This window comes from Manis pentadactyla, chromosome 14, assembly GCF_030020395.1.
Source record: "Manis pentadactyla isolate mManPen7 chromosome 14, mManPen7.hap1, whole genome shotgun sequence".
In the NCBI taxonomy this organism is placed as follows: domain Eukaryota; kingdom Metazoa; phylum Chordata; class Mammalia; order Pholidota; family Manidae; genus Manis; species Manis pentadactyla.
The window spans coordinates 70,576,465-70,596,063 of NC_080032.1; the positions used below are offsets into that span (position 1 = coordinate 70,576,465).

Consider the following 19,599-nt stretch of genomic DNA (forward strand, 5'->3'; position numbering starts at 1 on the left):
AAGGAAACCATCAGCAGAACAAAAAGGTATCCTATAGTATGGGAGAATATATTCATAAATGACTCATCTGATAAGGGGTTAACATCTAAAATACATAAAGAACTCATACACCTTAACACCCAAAAAACAAATAACCCGATTAAACAATGGGCAGAGGACCTGAACAGAGACTTCTCCAAAGAAGAAATACAAATGGCGAATAGGCACACTAAAAGATGCTCCACATCACTAATCATCAGGGAAATTCAAATTAAAACCACAATGAGATATCATCGTGCAACAGTTAGGAAGGCCACTACCCAAAAGATAAGAAATAACAAGTGCTGGTGAGGATGTGAAGAAATGAGAACCCTCCTACACTGTTGGCGGGAATGTAAATTGGTGCAACCATTGTGGAAAACAATATGGAGGTTCCTCAAAAAACTAAAAATAGAAATACCATTTGACCCAGTAATTTACCCAAAAAAACCCAAAGTACCTTATTTGAAAAGACACAGGCACCTCTTTGTTTATTGCAGCACTATTTGCAATAGCTAAGATATGGAAGCAACCTAAGTGTCCATCAATAGATGAATGGGTAAAGAAGAGGTGGTACATATAAACATTGCAATATTATTCAACCATAAAAAGAAAAGAAATCCTGCCATATGCAACAATATGGATGGATCTAGAGGGTATTGTGCTCAGTAAAATAAGCCAGGCGGAGAAAGACAAATATCAAATGATCTCACTTATTTGTGGAATATAAAACAAAGCAAAATAAAAGGAACAAAATAGCAGTAGACTCATAGACACCGAGAAGGGACTAGTGGTTACCAAGGGGGAGGGTTGGGGTAGGTGGAGGGGGTAGGGGGAAGAGGATAAAGGGGCACAATAATTCACAATCACAATATAAGTTGATCACAGGGATGGTAGTACAGCATGGAGAATATGGTTAATGATTCTGTGACATCTTACTATGTTGCTGGATAGTGACTGCACTAGAAGGGGTGAGGATTTAATAATATGGGTAACTGTTGAACCACCGTGTTGTATAATTGAAACCAACATAAGATTGTGTATCAATGATACTTTAATTTAAAAAAAAGTGTGTTGAGGAACAGGAAAAAATAAGAGTTGAAGGTTTGAAATAGAGATGGAAGCTGATTATGTGATCTTTAGTCTCTTTTACTCCTGAGATTTGGGGCTGCTGTGTGTGTTTTCTTCACCATCAGGTGTATTCTTTTTTTAGTGTAAGATTTCATCTTAACCATTTTTAGGTTAACTGTAAGCCGGTGTATAGTCCAGTGTTGCTCAGCATATTCATATTGTTGTGCAGCCAATCTCTAGAATTTTTTCATCTTGCAAAACAGAAACTATACAAAGTACTCCTGGTTTTCAAAAGTTTGTGTGTTATGTCACTTTACCTTTATGGAAGGCCTGTTGCAGCATCTGTTTTTGCTAATGAAAAGAAACCCAAAGAGGATTTTCACTTGTATGAAAGAAGTCAAAAAGCAAAAATTGCGTTCAGCGTGGGTTTTGCCCCTGCCACGACAGAGGCACCGCGCAGCCTGACAGCGAGCGTGGCCCCACCAAGCTCCTTCCTTGAGAAACACGCTTCAGCATCAAGCTGCCACGGCTTTGAACTGTGTCTGTGAGCATCTGTGCTTTACCTCAATTTATTTTGTGCATCCGTTAGCAAGATGTGTCTTGTGGTATCAGAAAAGCCTAAGAGAGGTTATTTTTGGGGTCTGGGAATGTCAAAGTTTTTTTCCCATATAAATTGGTAATTGAATAGGTGGATGGAATCAATAGATGAAGGGGATAGAAACTTCCAGGTATAAAATAGTCAGGTGAAAAGTACAGCATAAGCACTATAGTCAACAACATTGTAATAACTTTGTATGGTTACAGAGGGTAACTACACTTCTTGTAAGGATTTTATAATGTATATAATTATTGAATCACTTTGACTTTTTTTTAAGTCAACATGTTTAATCAGATCCAAGAGGCTGTGGGGACTTTGGAACAGGAGCAAGAAGAAAGGCAGGCTTGAATGCTCTGCAGGACCCAGGACAGCACAGGCAGGTTTCCATCCCCCATTCAGCAGAGACAACCCCAGGGGCAGCAGTCTTGGTTCAGCCTCCCTCGCAGTGGAAGAGGGGTTGTACTCCTGAACCGAATATAGTGTTATGTCAGCTATACTTCAATGAAAAGTTTTTTAAAAAGGCAAAAGACTCTCAAGGGAAACTGACCATAACTTACCCCAGATTTTGTAACCTGCTGACAAGATGTTGAAGCATAAGATAGTATGTCTTCATGGACACATAGATGGGGAATCTTGGCAGAGAAAACAAAGCTGTGAATAACAGAGCTAAGTGTACATTCTACAACTAAAAATAACAAATATCTGAAATTCAAAATTAAAAGAAATTTGGGGAAAACAAATAATAGTAAACTTGCAATAGAGCAATAGAAATTAACCCTAAATTGACCAATAGTAAGAAAGAAAGGATGAAAAAGAGCAAGTGTGTCTTAGTGACCCTGTAGGAGGAACAGAAAAAAAAAATCGTCATTGCTTTATTGCTTTGCAGATTCAGCTTTTGTGAGATTTCATAGGGACACTCTAACTTTTGGATAGTGGGGAAATCTATACTGGTTAAATAACAACTCCCCATGTACCCCTACCACCAGGCTCTGGAAACCACATTCTACTATCTGTTTCAATGAATTTGACTACTTTAGATCAATGCCTCATATAAGAGGAGTCATATAGTATTTGTCTTTTTGTGACTGGCTTATTTCAGTTAGCATAATATCTTTAAGGTTTATCTGTGTTGGAGCATATGTCAGAATTTCCTTACCTTTCAAGGCTGGATAATAGTCCATTGGATATATACCTATCTCCAAATCACATTTAAAAAGTTATATTAGGTATATTATTTTAGTTAAAAATCACTGTAAAAAGTATTAGTGTCAGTATTTTTATAACAACCTGTGGTTCTGTTTGTAAATTATTTTAACTAAAGTTATGTGGGACAGTTAGGGAATGGTGTGTCCTACTTAATAAAATAATTTGGTTCATAGAGTAGATACATAAATTGTAGGCTGTTAACCTGAATCTGTTTTGAGTCTGGGGCATATCTCAGAAGTACTGTTTTGAATTAAATTTCTAATAACTGGTATTTTTTCTTATAATTATGCCTTTAAAATTCAAGATGAATAGCTTTGAGAATGAAAGTACATAGAGATTTCTAGTTAATAGAATGCCAGATTACTTAGTATCTTCTGTGTATTTTTTTTGCAAAGTAATGTTATAAAATAATTATGTTGGAATGTTCATGTTTTAATCAAGCACTTATTGACTTTCTATGTGTCAAACACTAAGCTTTATACTAAAGATTTTACTTCCCATGTTGGTTTCATTCCATGTAGTATTTTATTGCTTCATTTCATGTATTGAGCAAACAGACATACTATATTAAATAACACTACCAAGATTACAGTGACCAGAGGCCCAGATTAGCATAAAAAATTCTTCTTATTGCCTTTTTAATTAGCTGTATTTTCTTCTTTATATTTCTTCTTAACAAAAGATTTAACAAGAGTTTACATAGTAACAACTTACCAGGTAATTTCCAAGTCCAGAAATTTTTCTTGGTTTTTGCTTAGTTATGGCTTGAACCAAAGGCATAAAATCATTGAGTCATTGGCAGTGAGGGCCAAGTGGTGGCTTGGGAGGGGGTGTACTAAAGCTCTGCTGTGATTTCCACCTCTCACCCACTCAATAAATATACTAAGTAAAAAAGGGGTGCTTGTATAAACCAGCTTTGAGACAAATCCTCTACCTCTGCATTCCTGATTCATCCCACCCTTCCCAAAATACATGCTAAGGATAGCATTTTAAGAGGTAAACACTGTTTACTGAACATGTACTAAAAGGGCCTTAGACTCACAGGTTCTCAGAAGTGAGTTTTCAGTACAAAATCTCCAGATTGACATGTAGTGTTTAATTTCTAATTTGTTTCCATTGGAACAGTTAGGAAGCCACAAATATTGAACTGTGAGAAGCAGCGTACAGAGAGCAATTGTTCTAAAAGTTTAGGGAAGTCCCAGGAAAGCTTGGAACCTCACGGAACTAAGAAAATCAAAACAAATATGCATATTAAGCATTGTGGGAGGTTGATAGAGGAGCCACAGTCTTTCTCATTAATGAGATTCAAACAGATTGAGTTTTTTCTTTTTAGCTAAAAAGTTGTTTAAAATTTGTTACTTTCTCTGTTTCTTTTCTGATTTTTTAAACTCAAGAAAGCAGTAACTCTAGAACAGTGGGATTTTCATTCCCTCTTCCCTTCTTTTCCCCTTTTGCTGGCTTTGATTTTGACTTTATTGATTGCCCCCAACGTCCAAACTTGTAAGCCTAGATTTGTTTTGTTTTCTGCATGTTCCCTTAGGTGTCTGCAGTTACAGCGTATTTGGTGAGGGTTTCTCCTTCCCAGTTCTCCTTGACACCCTGCCTTTCTATCTCTTCAGGGAAGAAGAGCCCGGACCTCGGGGAGTATGATCCCCTCACACAGGCCGACAGTGATGAGAGTGAAGATGATCTTGTGCTTAACTTGCAGCAGAAGAACGGAGGGGTCAAAAATGGGAAGAGCGCCCTGGGAGAAGCCCCAGAGCCTGACTCAGATGCCGAGGTGGCAGGGGCTGCAAAGCCACATTTTTCGGAGGTCACCACGGAGGGCTACCCTTCGGAGCCCCTTGGGGACCTGGAGCAGAAGGCAACCTCTTCCATCGTGTCTTACGTGCGCACGTCTGTGTTTCTGCTGACCCTGGTGATCTCCATGGTCCTGGTGCTCGTCTGTGCTTTCCTGATCCCCTGTCCCCCCCGAGATCTGCACAGCACATGGAGCCGCCACGTGGGCCCCCAGGGAGGTGAGTTGCAGGATTTTTAGTGGTTATTCTGTGCAACTTCACGTTTGCATGTAATTCTGTAAAACTTCTGATAATATTGCAAGCTGCCTCTCTTTAAAAATTAGTGTGTCATACAGTATTTTTCTGCCTGTGTGTGGAGGTGGTTAGGGGGTTAAGATTTGAAATAAGACCAAAAGATGGATTGATACAACTCCAAGTGCTTGGGAAGATCACTGCTTCATTGTGCTGGGCTTAGCGAGGTGCAGAGAGGACAGCCCTGCTTTGCTGGGTCCCTGCTATGCCCCCCACACGGCCTGGGGGAGCCAAGCTGTGAGAAGGGAGGCCCACAGCCTTCGCTGCTCTTGTAGGGCACTCAGGCATTTGTGATTGTTGGAAGACTGACCTACTTTGAATTTTAAAATAATTTATTTTCAGGTAAAAGAGAGTCAACTTGCTTGCAGAAACTTTCCTTTCCTGCTCCTAAAGGCTGGGGTGGTGCTATCCAAGTAACTCAAGTGATTTTGTCTCCTGTTTTGGAGCAGGTTTCTTTAAAACAGCTTGATCTGGGTCAGGAATGAGAACAGACCGCCCCCAAATATGTCTCTCTGGCATTTGAGTTGGAGGTGCATGAATAGTGCCAATGCAGGAAAGGTGCTCTGCCTTCAGTTCTTGCTGAAAGCAGGTGATGAAATTCTCATCTGAAAGATGCCCTCCCGATCCCCGGAGAAAAGAAACATTCTTATCAATAGAGACAGGGAAGTTGAGGCCCAGAGAAACCTGTTCAAACAAGATCTTGTATTTTTCTAAAATGAGTCTAATCTTCTGTTCGTCTCCACATGTATTTTGGTTACTCCTCCATGGTTACCACTCTTTTTTTCACTTAGGCCTCGCCACTTATCTGGGTTGCCATTTTCTGTGGGCACTCCCATGTACACATACAATTTTATTAAATACAGCGTGAATGCTTTTCTCTTGTTAATCTGTCTTTTGTCAGTCCCAGAGAGAAACCCCGAGAGGGTCGAGGGGAAATTTCACCTCCCTGCAGTATTCCCAGAGCCCTGCCTCATTTTGTTCTAGAACTGTTTTCTCTCTGACACTTACTTCCCTGATTCCAGCTGAATTAACTTTTGATTAAGTTCTGTGTTCTCATCTTTACTTTCTTTTAAGGCAAAACTTGGTGGATGTAATTTATGATATGTTCCTATCACACAGAACACCTGTCTTTTACTTCCTACGCTTTTTGATTTTTATAAATGAGCTCTTATAATACTTGTGTACCGTGTGAAGATTAGTAATGAATACACACCATCCAGTTTAAGAAGTAGGACATCATGCAGACCTCTGAAGCCGCCCCCCATGTGTCCTTCCTCACTGTTTCCTCCTCTGCCCACCAGAGGCTTCTACAAGCATGGGTTTTATGTCATTATTCCTTTACTTTTCTTTAAAGTTTTACCACATAGATATGTATCCCTAAACTATATGTTTCTTAAATTTTTCCTGTTTTTTTACAAATAGAATCACATAGTTTTCTGTCACTTGCTTTTTTTTTTTCCACATACTTAAAAAAAAGAAAGTATTTTTGGGATTCATTCCTGTTGAGGTACTGTACCTGTACCTGGAGTTTATTCATTTTCACCCCTGTCTAATTTTCTGTTGTATGAATAGCCCATGATTTATTGATTCACTTTACTGTCAATGAACATTTAAGTGCCTTCCATATTTTAAAACAATAAATAACGCTGCTAAGAAGATTCTTATACATGTTTCCTGATGCAGCGTATAAGAATTTCCCTAAGGCTTAAACCTGGGACTGAAATTACTGGGTCATAGGGTGGGTGCCTGTTTAATCCAGTAGTTTATGTTAAATTATTTTCCACAGTGGTCGTACCAGTTTACATTTCCACTAACTGGGTGTGTCTTCTCTCCAGATTCAGCAGGCATCCTCTGACCCCACACTCCTGGGGGGTGGGGTGGGGCGGGGGCATTACCTACCTAGTCTCTTGCCAGGTGGGGCTGGAAGTTCAGGCCCCCTGCTGGGCCTCTGGTGACACCACCCTGGCTGCTGGATAGAGGGGCCGCTTCATTAGTGCTGGGTGGGGACAACTGTAGGCTTCTCTTGTATGTGGTGGACCTTCGTAGGCTAGGAGGGGGTGTAAGTCCTGGCTCCCCACCTGGCTTTCTCAGACATGGCCTTGGTGGGGAGAGAAGGGGGCTATGTTATAGCTGGCCTAGGCTCCCACTTGGTTTGCTGTTGGGGGGCAAGGGGGGAGCTTCAGTTGTATCTAGTGTTCAGCTGGAGTAGAGCAGTTATTATCTAAACTTTTCTGTGTTGCCCCACTATGCCTTTCCTGATCCTTTGGCTCGGGAACCAGCTTTTTGTGCCTGTACCCTTTGGCATTTATGGGTGGCCGGCTTCTGCAGCATCCTGTCTGGGATACGTGAGGCCAAAAGGAAACCCAGAGGGGTCATCCTCTTGTCATTCCTTGGGTCTTGAAGTCCCTAGCGAGTCTGCTGTCTCTCCACCTTCCAGAGTCTTCTTATGTTTGTCTTATATATAATGACCGGGGACTGTAGCTGTACTTAGCGAGAGGAATAGGCAGAATTGTGTCTCTTCTATGTTGTCTAGGAGCTGGAAGTGTGCCTGGTTTTTGTGGAGGTGGTTGTAGTGCTATGCATCCATTCCCTTTCAGCCTGGATCAGAGAGCTGGTTTGTGGTGACTTGCTAAGGACTTTGTGTTTTATGTGTTTCTCAGCCGGGGACCTGTCTCCACTGGAACTGGCTGATGTGAATGGAGATGGCCTGCGTGATGTACTTCTCTCCTTTGTAACTTCAGGGAACAGGACTGCAATTGGTAAGAGACATGCCTTGTAGAGGCTGCTGTGGGAAAAGCTCATTGACTGGAGGGGCTCTGAGCTAGGAGAGAGCCCCAGAGCAGTGCAGAAAAGGGTCCGCAGCAAGCAGAAAACCCTCATGGGTCTGTCACACATGATAAACCTTAGCACGAAGCTCCTGCATGTAAGTACAGCTCGTTTCAAGAAATCACGGAGAGCTAGAGCTGGAAGGAACTTTCAGTGGTCACCCCGTCCAGGCAAGAAACAGATCCAGTGGGAAGTGACTTGTCCACACACCTGCTGTGAGCAGCATTAGTACTCAGGTTTCTTGAATTTTCTCCCAGTCAGTTTCCCATTGCCTCTTAGATTGTAATCACTGTTGACTCTGTCCCACCTCCCCACCGCTGGCAGAGAGTTTTTGTTCATGTCCTAACATATCTTTTACACACATATATTTTGGCTGGCGTTTTCCCTTAACTCCTTTCATTCGCTCCTCTGTCTTGCCTCTCTGTCCTGCCGTCTGCTTTCTGACCTGTATGCATATGTCAATGGGCTCCCCTGCCTGCAGCATTGAGCTGGATTTGGCCAAAGGGGAGCACAAGCAGGAAGTTGGAAGGGAGGAAGTGAGCGAGGAGAGGGTATTTATTGCCCTGGCTCCCTGCCCCCCGGGGTCACCTCAGGCTGGCTACATCCTCCATCATAGGTCCCATCCTCTCTCAAGATAGTCTTCTTACAAGACTTTCCTTTTCTGGATTCCAGGAATTGCTTCTTCCCTGTCCTTTTGGACCTGGTTCGGAAGGAGCATACTGCCCTTTGTGGTTTCATTACACCCTGACCCCGTCTTTGTAAACAGTCTCTTTATTAAACCCTCACAACTTACCCTAATTTCCTGGAACTCCAGCTAACACACATTATCAAATGCCAAAAAAAAAAAAGTTGCATTTTCCCCATAGGTACACTGGGCTTTTGGTTTGTCCTGCAGCTTCCACTCAAGGGGATTCCAACTGCAGTCTGGATACTGATACCAAAACTCTAGCCTGAGGCTCAGGGAGCCCTGGTACCTAGCTACTTTTTAACCACTCAGGCCCTGGCATAAACCGCTAGGTATGTTTTAGAGAATTCTAGGCTGCATGCCGCTCTGATGTTATTAGAAATACCTTTCTGGACCCTGTGCAATCTGTAGAGGCATTTAGGCAGAGGTCTGTTTACAGAGAGAACTTCTGTAAAGTAACTTTTTTGTGCTTGAACCTTAACAACATTGTTTCCTGCCTATGACTCATTAGCCTTTAAAGCAGAAATTTTCCCCATCTACTTTTAGATTTAGAGAATTTTTTTTTTTGGTCATTTGGTATTTTATGTATCAGGACTCACAATGGCAAGGCCCTGGGTTGGGACACACTATGGACCAGCCTGATTTAGTTATAGATTTAGAGCTAACATATGGTATTTTTTATGTGCTATGCACTTTGTAAGTACATAACACGTTATGAGTGAATTTACGCCTCACCATAATCCTATGAGGTAATCTAATATTATTATCCCCATTTTCAGCTGGGGAAACTGGCATCATGAGGTTTAGGAACTTGTCCCATAGCTGGTAGGTGGTAGAGCCAGGACCCAAATGGTCCCGCTGGGAGACTGTCTGTAGAGTTCATGTCTTTGTCTGTTATGTCAAACTGCTGTTCCCATAACCCCAGTCAGTGGGTTCAAAGGTCTGTGCCACTGAGCCTTAGAAGGATGATATTTTTTATTTGTTCATTTGTTCATCCATTCACTCAACAACTGTGTCCTGAATGCCCACCGTGCCCCGACACAGTGGTGTGCTGGTTACACCGAGCTAAGCAGGATGAGCATGGCCCCTGCCTCAAGGAGTCGTGGTCTAGTGGGGAAGGGATGACCTGTCACCACCCCGAAGAGGGTGAGTCTGAGAATAGTGTGGAGTCGGTAGGGTCCTTACGGAGGAAGCACAGCATGGCGTACTGATGGGAGCATCCCTGGAAGTCTGGAAGCTAACATATTACAATTTATTGTGTATATCACTGCTTCTGGCTAGAGCGTCTGACACAGTGAGCCACAGTCCGTCACTTGTTTTTAGGTTGTGTATTTAATTACTAGTCCTGAGGAATAGGTACGACAGAGCTCTAAAATTTACATTTCCTTATCCTCTTTGGTTGTTGCTGTAAGTGGAAAATATGTGAGGTGAGTCAGTGTCTTTAACCTGAAAGTGAATGTAAAACTGGCAAGAGAGAAAGTTATTATTCTGATATATTAACTAAGTGACATAAAGGATTATTGATTAAAGAGGTGAGCTACTCTAATCCTTTACCATCTATCCTTGGACCTACGTAGTAACTTTTCCCAAGTAATCTTTCCTGACTGGGGCCAAAACAGCTGAGTCCATGGAACTCTAGACCGAGAAGACCTACTGATCATTGCTAAGTGTAATCTTCAGTTTATTAAAAAGATTTTTTTCAGCTCTCTGGGAGCATGTGATGATCAGAATTCAGATATTTTGCTCCCTTTCTGCACATATTCTAGGTCAGTCTCATTTTTCTGAGCAGACCTTTCCTTTCTGTCTTGTCCTCAATAATTACTTTCCTGTATTCTTGATTTTGCTTCTTTAATTCAGCCAGTAATCGGTTGCTGTATGTGCTAGGCACTTTGCAAGGCAGCGAGGATACTGAAATTAATGGGATAGTTTTTATCCTGAGGATATCAGTGTTCGGTGGGGCCAAGGTGACAGATTTGTGAACAAATGTGTTGGGAATGGTGCAAAAATGGAGATGTATACAAGTCACCTTGTCTTACACGACAGATGCATCAGTAGAAAGGATGGGCATTCTGTTTGCAGACTTGTTGCCAGAAATATGGGAGTGAGCTGAATACATAGATGTGGGTTGCTGTTTTACCACCATTTACTCCTGGTTTCCTTCCTTCCTTATCTCTGCCTCTTATCTTCTCTGCCTCCTTTCCTTTCTTGTGTGCTTTTAGGTATCTCAAAGTCAGCAGCCATTCTGGTGTGCCTTTCGGGAATGAATGGCAGCACCCTCTGGTCTAGTCCCCTCCCTGAAGAGGCCCGAGATATTACATGTTTGGATCTGATGCCAGGAAGCACGGCTGGAACCGTCTGCCTTGTGACAGGAACACACAAGATGCTCAGCGCATTCAACGCGACATCAGGTAGGGTCATTTGCCGTGAAAGATCCCTGCTCCTGGGAGCCATTCTCTCGGGTCAGAACAGTTTGGTGGGGAAGGGACCTTTCCACTCTCAGATGGTGGAAGATCTGGTTTACTGCTCTGGAACGTGGATATTAAAGGATATAGGAAAAAGGTTTGAATAGATTGAGTAATAGATCCACAGTTAAACCTGTCTGGGGTTAGGATGGGGCTAAACTGAAATACCCAAACAGAAACTACCCTGAGGTTTTTGGTTTCCAAATAGTCTGCCTACTCTGTTCCATGTACAAAAGACAGCTGAGCTTTGTTTCTTCATATTTGGTGTATATGGGTCTGTGTGTAAACTTGGGCTTAACTACTTAAAACCATGTCAGGGAAAAGCTAAGGTTTGTTGAGGCATGTTGATTTGGACTTTTAGCTTCAAGTATACATGACAAGAGGAATGGAAGGAATCAGATATAAGGAAGGCTCCTTCAGAACCAGGTGTTTATTGCCAATGTACTTGCTAACACCTCGGAGTTGAGTGAAGCTGAATAAATAGCATCCTTTCCAGTTTTGTAGGTTGGAGTTTGGTAGTGGGTTACTTCTGATGAAAAAAATTTGAGTCTGAGTTAACTCTATAGTGGAAGTCATATTGAAAACTTCCTTTGATTTCTTCACTCGTGTGAACATACAGTAGAAGGAGAAAGAGTTGGTTGTCTGGTTGGCTTGCCCTGGGTAGTTCTTAAAGAGTTGTATCAATGGTTGTTCTAATCAGATCACAGAGAGACGAGAGGACTTTTGGACCCCTCTTTCTTAGAGAGACTTAGTACTTTCATTTTACCTAAAAATCTAGCTGTAAAGTTATTGCACAGGTTTGTTAGCAGATCCTTCAGGGTTTCAGCTCACCCTCCCTGCTCCCTTCCTCCCCCGTGTGATAAAAACTAAAGAAAAAAAAATAAGTGAGAGTTGCCACCTGTTGTTCAGCCCATCGAGTTTCTCTTTTCTGGCCTGGGAGCGTGGCATCTGCCTTTACAAGAGGCAGAAAACCGTAATGTGGTCAGCTTATTTGTCCTTTTCCAGGGAAAATCATTTGGACTTTAAACCCAAACTATTTATCCAACGGTACACTGGCTGCCCCGGGGCTGGTGCTGCCAGACTTGGATGAAGACGGCGTCAGAGATCTTGTTGTTCTGGCTATTGGGGAACTGCAGGTAAATGGTCCTTTTCTTATAGTGAATGCTTCAACTCTAGTCAGTTCCTAGGATTGTTAATATAAATGCTGCTTGAAATATGAAGGCTTATTCAAGGGCTTAGGTTTAAATAAGTTCTGTGAGACTAAATAACCATGATGACCCCACTTTCCTGGCCATCTCATTACGGTTCCATTGACTGTCACAGTGGCGCTTTGGATTCCTGCACTATGAGCCCCGGGAAACTATGCAAGCCCTGGTTTCTTTGTATGTAAAAGGGGAATGTTGTATCTACTTGCAGGATCCTAGGGGAGTTGGAACTAATGTATTTGAAGTGCCGAGAGTAGTGCCTAATTTTTATTTACCATGTGTACATTTTGTAGATTATATTATAGATTTAATTTTCATTTCAACTATAAAACAGAAAGACAGAAAGTTAGTAACATATACATAGGAAAAATATAAGTCAGACAGGAGAAAACAGTGAGCAAAGATGTGAGAGTCGGCAGTTCCGCTGAGACCATGCGGACGTTGACCCGAGGACGGTGATCCTGAAGTTTTCTGCCTCAATTGTGCGTCGCTGGAGCTCCAGTGCACTGGAGCAAGTTAGTCTGTGAACAGGTGAAATAATAGAGAACACATTCATGAACAGAATTAATCTCAATTTTAAGTTTTTATTCTGAAGCTTTTTCCTGAGCTCATGTCAAAGTCTAAGACTTTTTCTCAGATGCCCCAAGGTGGACCTGCCAGGAAATGCTTCTGGATAAAAGAGTTGAACCACCAGCAAAGAGTATTTGCAGAAGAATGTGGCTCTAGCTCATTTTGCTTCATTTGATAGCTTGTTTTAATTTTAAGAGTCCATGTGTCTGCTGTTGTGATTTTTGTAATGCATATATGGCGTAGAGTTAACAGAATCTGCAAGTAGCAATGCTTAGAATAGAATGAAGTCTATCAGTGTTTTATGGTTTTCTGCCAAGAACACCATACACTTCTCAGACTGCTCAGCCATCACCGGTTTTGAAGAGCACCGCTCTACCATGCCAGGTGACACTTTGTGAGATGAGCGGAAGGAAGATAGATACGGAGGTAATTTTTGAAGCCTAGTCAGTTTTGAAGGTACTTCCTGTTAGTTTTTCCTCAACTAGCCAGTTGGTCTCAAAGTATGTTGAACCAAAAACTCAGAAATTATTCACATAATCTCTTTTATCCTAATTATTGTAATTGAACAGACCAGTGGTCTAGGGAAAATTTCAATGAAATTTCAGTCCATGAGTAAGTGATTCTCTGAAGGTCCTTAAACTGAAAATATGAGTAGTTTTTTTTTTAATGGAATTATGCTATGGGACAAACTCAACATTTTATAAAGTCTCAGGCTGGAAGATGGGCCAAATCTGGAAGAAGAAATCATACCATTAATTAATTGATTAAAAGATGTGCATAGCAAGACATTGAACATGTTTATATAGCCTGAGAAAGTTTAAAATTTTTGGCCTTAAATACCCCCCATCTTATGAGGCAGCGTGGTTGGTGGGATCAGGGTTCAGGCCTTTAGGGACCCTCATAGTGAGGAGCCCTCCAGTAGAGCCACTGGCTTCTTGTCTACCCCTCTCTGTGCCTTTTTAAAAAAATTTGTCTCTATTTAAAAACAAACAAAAAAATAGTGTATTGCCCAACTTGCCCCAAAGAATTTAATCATTTGTATAACAGCGTGCAGATATGGAATAGTCTCCATTCTGCCTGAAAGGTGATAGAGGGTACTAGAAAAATCTTGGCAAAGTGATGGTATAGAGCATCTTACATTGACCTCTTTTGACCTCTGTACCCCCGACAAAGAAGCTGAGGAACTTGTTTACTCTAAGCTACTGATACAGAAGCTTCTCTCTTTATAAGGAGTGAGACACACTGGGTCTGTGACAGAGTGACTGCGTTCTTAGCTCTGGGTTTAGAGTGAAGTCCCAGCTTGGGACACTGGACCTGGTTTGGGTTTTGAACTGACCTGGTCTAGTGCCCTACTGGGAAGGGACCTTACAAGCCATGTGGTGGACCCACGCACACCACGCTGCAATCTCTGATACATTCCAGACCCTTGGCACCATACTCTCCTTGAGCACCCAGGTGAGTGGGAATGTAACTTATTTGTGAGGCAGTCCATTTCATTTTTGGTTAGGTCTAGAAAATTCTGTCATATTGGTGGAAAATGTACCTTCTCATAGCTTCTGCTCATAGTTTCAGCATCAGTCCCACAGAGCAACTCTGAATGAATCTAATCTTCTTTCTTCACAAAAGCCCTTGAGCCTTCAGCCTTGTCCCTCTGAGCCTGCTCTAATCTTCTTTCTTCACAAAAGCCCTTGAGCCTTCAGCCTTGTCCCTCTGAGCCTGCTACCCTCAGGGATAAATATCCCCAATTTCTCATATTGTTCCTCATGCTGCATGAAGTCTAGAGCCCTCTCTTGCTTGATTTCTTTCTTTTTGTACTCCAGTTTACCCATATCTTTTTTAAAGTGTGGTACCCATATCTGAAAATAGTATTCTATTTGTAATATAACCAGTTTTATTAGTATAAGGAAATCGTTACTTCTTTTGATATAGATTCTGTATTTCTATTAATGCACCAGAGATGGTGAGAGACTTTCTAAGATTTGGTTTTTGTGTATAATCAGTTAAATAACCCACATCTTTCAATCAATTAATTAATGGTATGATTTCTTCTTCCAGATTTTGGCCCATCTTCCAGCCTAAGACTATAAAATTTTGAGTTTGTCCCATAGCATATTAGCTATGCCTTTCAGCTCTGTGGTCAGCTTGAATTCTATCCATTCAAGTCTTTGATAAGAATGATTAATAGGAATAGGACAATAGCAGAGTGCTGTGACATTCCACCAGAAACCCCTCTCTGTACTGGCATTGGCTCTTTCTCTGAGTACTCTGAAAGCCACATCTCTTTATTTTGCCCATAAGAATTCATGATAAAATTTATCAAAGGCTTTACTTAAATCAAGATATTGATACAATCCTCATATTTCCTAACCACTGACTTTACACTGAAAGAAAGTCCTCTAGAACAAGGGTCAGTAAACTATGGCCTGTAGGCCAAATTTAGCCCACTCCTTGTTTTTGTAGATAAAGTTTTATTGGAATGCAGTCATGTCTATTCATTTATGTATTATCTAGCTTTCACACTATAGTGGTAGAGTAGTTGCTACAGAAACCATGACTCACCAAAAACCTAACATATTTACCAATTGGTCCTCCCTAGGAAAAGTTTGCCACCCTCTGGTTTGCTGGTGGGCAGGCCAGACGTATCATGTAATGATGGGAGAGCACTGCCTGCACTGATTCTAGTTGGGACCGAATATTACTGGGGATTTCTGGGTATGAGAGTAGAGACCCCAGGGCTGGAGGTCTGAGGCTAGAATTCTGTGCCTCTGAATGTCCATCAGCAACAACTGTGCTTCAGAAATTGCCTGAGCTACCAATGAAGATTCCGTTCGCACATACCTAACGAAGGAATGGGACATGTGCCTCACTTTCTTACCTCCAGGGAAATAAAGTGAAGCATGTTTGGCTTTGCTTTTCATCTGTGGGACGTGTTCTGAACCCTTAGCTAATGAGAGAAGCTGATTAGGAAACGATAGGGCTGCTGTTGACTTGACCCCCTTCTTTCACTTCTTCAGCCGGATCTGTGCTTTCTGCTGGTGTCTGGCCAGACAGGAAGTCCAGTTGGCCGACCTGTGAAGTACAACATCCTGGGAGTGGGGAATCTGATTGGTCCTCAGGCTTATGTCACCACAAATGGGGCTGTCTACATCCTGTTTGGCTTTGGTAAGAAGCAAGGCTGGTACTTGCTCCTGCTCCCCATTGGCATATGGGTTAGGCCTCCCTTGGGAGGCAGGGTGAAAGCTCAGGAGTTGCTGACTCTGCCTGTTCATCAGCTCCGACTGCAGGGGCCTCTCACTCTCCCCCACCTACTGCAGGTCATGGCTGCTTTTCCCTTGCCGCTCTCTCCAAGGAGAAGATGCTTAATCACTTCTGCATGCCCTCCACGTTGGATCAGTCTGGGTGGGCTCTGTGAGACCCACCTGCCCAGACTCTGTCTCTCCCTCAGATCCTTGCCCTGGGAGCATTCTCATAAATTCAGCTTCTCAGTGTTGGTTCTTCCTGTGGTGCTAGGAAATATCCAAGCTGTTGCCCTGCGGGACATTTTTGTTCAGGCCCAAAATCGAGGCTCACCACCTTCTCTGCAGATAGAAGAGCCAGAATGGGAAAAGCGAAGACCCATCAACCTGTCTGAGCTCATTGACATTTACAGGTAGGGCAGACACCTGACATTGTCACTAGGAGATCTTGTGAGATCTCACATGTCTCTTAAGTTTGATTGGGCCGGTGAAAATGTGGGCAGAGGTTTGGGAGTAAACAGTGCTAGCCTTAATGTGCCACCTTCTGATCTGGTTATCGTGCATTAGAAATGTTCTTCTCTTCATAATATAATGTGTTGGTGACCCTGATTGTGTCACCATCACTTTGCACCTAGGTTGCAAAGAAAGGTGTATGTGTAGTGTTGTGAGTCAGAGCAGAGTGAGATGGGGAAATCTTCCAGTAAGGAGACAGATTCATTTTAAATAGCTGCTTGTAAAACTGCTGAAGTATCTGCCCTTTTCTTTTCCTGTATTTTTCTTAGTTGAAGATTCATTTTTGCAAAAGCAGAGATAGCATCCGTGGAATCTTTTTATTATTGTTTTATTTTTTTTAACTTAAATCATGTAGTTTGTCATATGCAGTAGATTTTATCCATTTAACACCAAGCCTGAGTAGTAATTATCTTTATGCTTTTCCATCTAAAGTTTCAATTTTCTAGCATTTTCTTAGGAGTACCATATTGATTCAGTGAATTTGGCAGATGTTTTACAGAATTTGTTAACACCTGTTGTACAAAGAAAGAAATGATCTGACAAAGTGTGTACCATGACTTGCTATCCAAGCTTCGTGACAACTGCAAGCCTCCTGTCCAGAACTCCACCTGCCTTTCCATTGTCCTTGGCTGTTTTATCCTCCCCAGAGTATCCAGTGTGAGGGGCATGGCTCTGCAGCACTTCTCACAAACACATCGATTTTCTAGGGACCCTTGGTCTCTAAAGGTCAAAGCAATGAGATTTAATTGGGGTGACAGAGTGCCCCACTCAGTAAGATAACAGTGGGAGATGAATACAAGAGTATATACAAGCATGTACACTGAGAGAAAAAGCCAAAATAAGTGGGTCAGGAATCTCACTAAAGCCAGAGACTAAATGTTGGGATCTTGTCTAATTCAGCGATGGTGTTGAACTGCTCCAGATGGTGAGGGCACCGGATTCCAACTGCAGCAATCTCCTGATTACAACCAGACAAGGCCTCGTCCTGCTCCGGGGGCAAAATCTTACACCTTCCTGGACGTTGAGCCTTCAAGGCCTGCGCAGGTTTGCAGTGTCCTCCTCCTATGTTTGCTGGTTTGATCCACTTTCCCATGTTTAAAAATTGTCCAGGGCAGTTGCTTGATATCTGGGGCTAGTGCAAGAGAAGGGAGGAAAGAGATCCTTGTTTTCCCCTTTTGCCTATTCACGATCAATCACTTGTGTGTTCTCACCTGCAGCCAGCCTACTCCTGGGTATTTCACGGATGATCAGACGTTAGACTTTCTTCTGCAGATACAGGATGGCATTGGGATGAAAAAGGTAAACTTTGGTGCTCAAATCACTCAGAACATATGTGAAGTATATACTTTGTACGTAGCCCTGTGCTAGGCACGGTGAGAAAGGAAAAGTACCTAAAATATGGTCCCTTCCTTCAACGAACTTGAAGTCTAGCTGAGTGGAGACAATGAAAACTCACACTTCAGCACTAAAATCTACAGCCCTAAAGTACTATCTAGCTATAGCTATATAAAATGCATTTTATAGCTGTCGATTCTAGTGCTGAACTGTATGGGAGTTCCTTCTGGATTCCTAACTTACAGTTAGGCAGCAGAAAGCTTCAGAAGTCTCTTGATGGGAAAAGGCAGGCATAAATAAATTTAATACTTCAGTACATATATTGCTAAGATTTCAGAGAAGGCAGGATATCTGGAGAGGCTGGGTTTTTATGGAAGACTTTATAAAGGAGGGAGAGATGAGCAGGGCCTTGGAAGCTGGATTGTATACCCTTGAGGAGGAGTGGAGGGGAAGGCAGGCCAGGTCAGGAGCACCAGGACCGGGCCCAGAGACAACAGTACAGCATGTTCCAAAGGAACCAATTAAGTCTTTCTGATTTTATGTGAGGCTGCATATGGTGAGGATATAGTGGTGGGATAGATGGGTTTTATTCCTATAACATTAAAGGCAGAATTACAGTTTTTCAAATTTATTTTGTATAATTGACCTAGCTTTTTGGTTTATCACCATTATAAAATATGTATTTATATATTGCCCACTGTTCCCTGGGCACAAAGTCAACACTTAATCATCACCTCTGATGGGTGGCATCTGTGGAGACATGGCGTTAACGGAGGCAAGGCCTCTGCCCTGTGTAGTTCCTGGTCATTGGGGTTCCTGTCAGTGTGCAGCTTTACCACGTCCTGTGAAGGGCTGCATGAGGCTCACCCAGTGCCATGGCGAGGTGGGAGCAGGTGGCGTAGGGAGTCAGGAGGTGCTTCCTGTTGGTCAGGAGTTGATACGCAGAATGGCGAGAGCAGAGAAGAGGTTGCTGGGTAGTTATATCATGGGCTTAGGGCATTCCCGCCAGAGGCCAGCCTGCAGAGGGCTCTGAGAGCAGGGGTGCCGGATTTGGACAAGGTGTTACTTGGTTATGAGCTGAGGACAGATCCCACGAGTGCCGCATCACTGCAGGGAGGGTCTCCTGGCAGTGCTGTGCAGGGAAGAAGCAATTCTGATTGTATTCTGAGGAATTTCAGATGGGGATTGGAGTTTTCATTGGCATTCCTAGCAGGATTAAGGGAGAAGGGTAGATAGGGGTTGCGATCTAAGAGATGCGATGAGGTGCTAAGGGTTCAGACCAGGGTTTTAGTCCTGTCCGGTATTTTTTGGTGACCTTGGGTGAATTGCATAATCTCACCTCGCTGCAGTTTCTGCATCTATAAAACAGGAATAATCCTGCTGCCTCCCTTCATAGGGTCATCGTGACAGTTAAGTGCAATAGTCTGTATGACTGGATGACGTTTTTTAGCTCATTGTCTCTAGACTTCTTTTCTCCCAAGACTGCCGAAGGAAGCGGGCACTGCTAGCCTGATTCCAGCTCTGCTCACGGAGGAGCTGGTCTCTGCACGCGGTTCCGAGTCCTTCCATGAGGCAGAGTCTGAGCCTGAGCAGAGAGGGGCAGGACCCCAGGGGCCCGGAGAGCAGGCTGTGCAGAGGGGCAGTTCTTCCACTCCCTGGAGAGCAGACGCCCTGGGGGACCCCAGGGAGGGGGCAGCTACTTGGGGATTTTGGTGAACAAGAAGCTCCAGAACTGTGAGGTTTGAGGTATTTGTGGTGAAAAGGAGAGAGACGTGCCCCCGGGG

At 42.8% G+C, this 19,599-nt stretch overlaps 1 protein-coding gene across 3 annotated transcripts in view; it reads left to right on the plus strand.

The window, feature by feature from the left end:
- FAM234B (family with sequence similarity 234 member B) overlaps positions 1 to 19,599 on the plus strand; it is a 35,587-nt gene that overhangs the window by 8,034 nt on the left and 7,954 nt on the right. For all 3 annotated transcript variants that reach the window (XM_036909373.2, XM_036909383.2, XM_036909393.2), the window contains exons 2-9: positions 4,513 to 4,911; positions 7,644 to 7,742; positions 10,714 to 10,902; positions 11,962 to 12,092; positions 15,746 to 15,893; positions 16,242 to 16,380; positions 17,381 to 17,524; positions 17,698 to 17,779. In XM_036909373.2, coding sequence (XP_036765268.2) covers positions 4,513 to 4,911; positions 7,644 to 7,742; positions 10,714 to 10,902; positions 11,962 to 12,092; positions 15,746 to 15,893; positions 16,242 to 16,380; positions 17,381 to 17,524; positions 17,698 to 17,779 — 1,331 coding nt within the window. The remainder of the gene's footprint in view (positions 1 to 4,512; positions 4,912 to 7,643; positions 7,743 to 10,713; positions 10,903 to 11,961; positions 12,093 to 15,745; positions 15,894 to 16,241; positions 16,381 to 17,380; positions 17,525 to 17,697; positions 17,780 to 19,599) is intronic.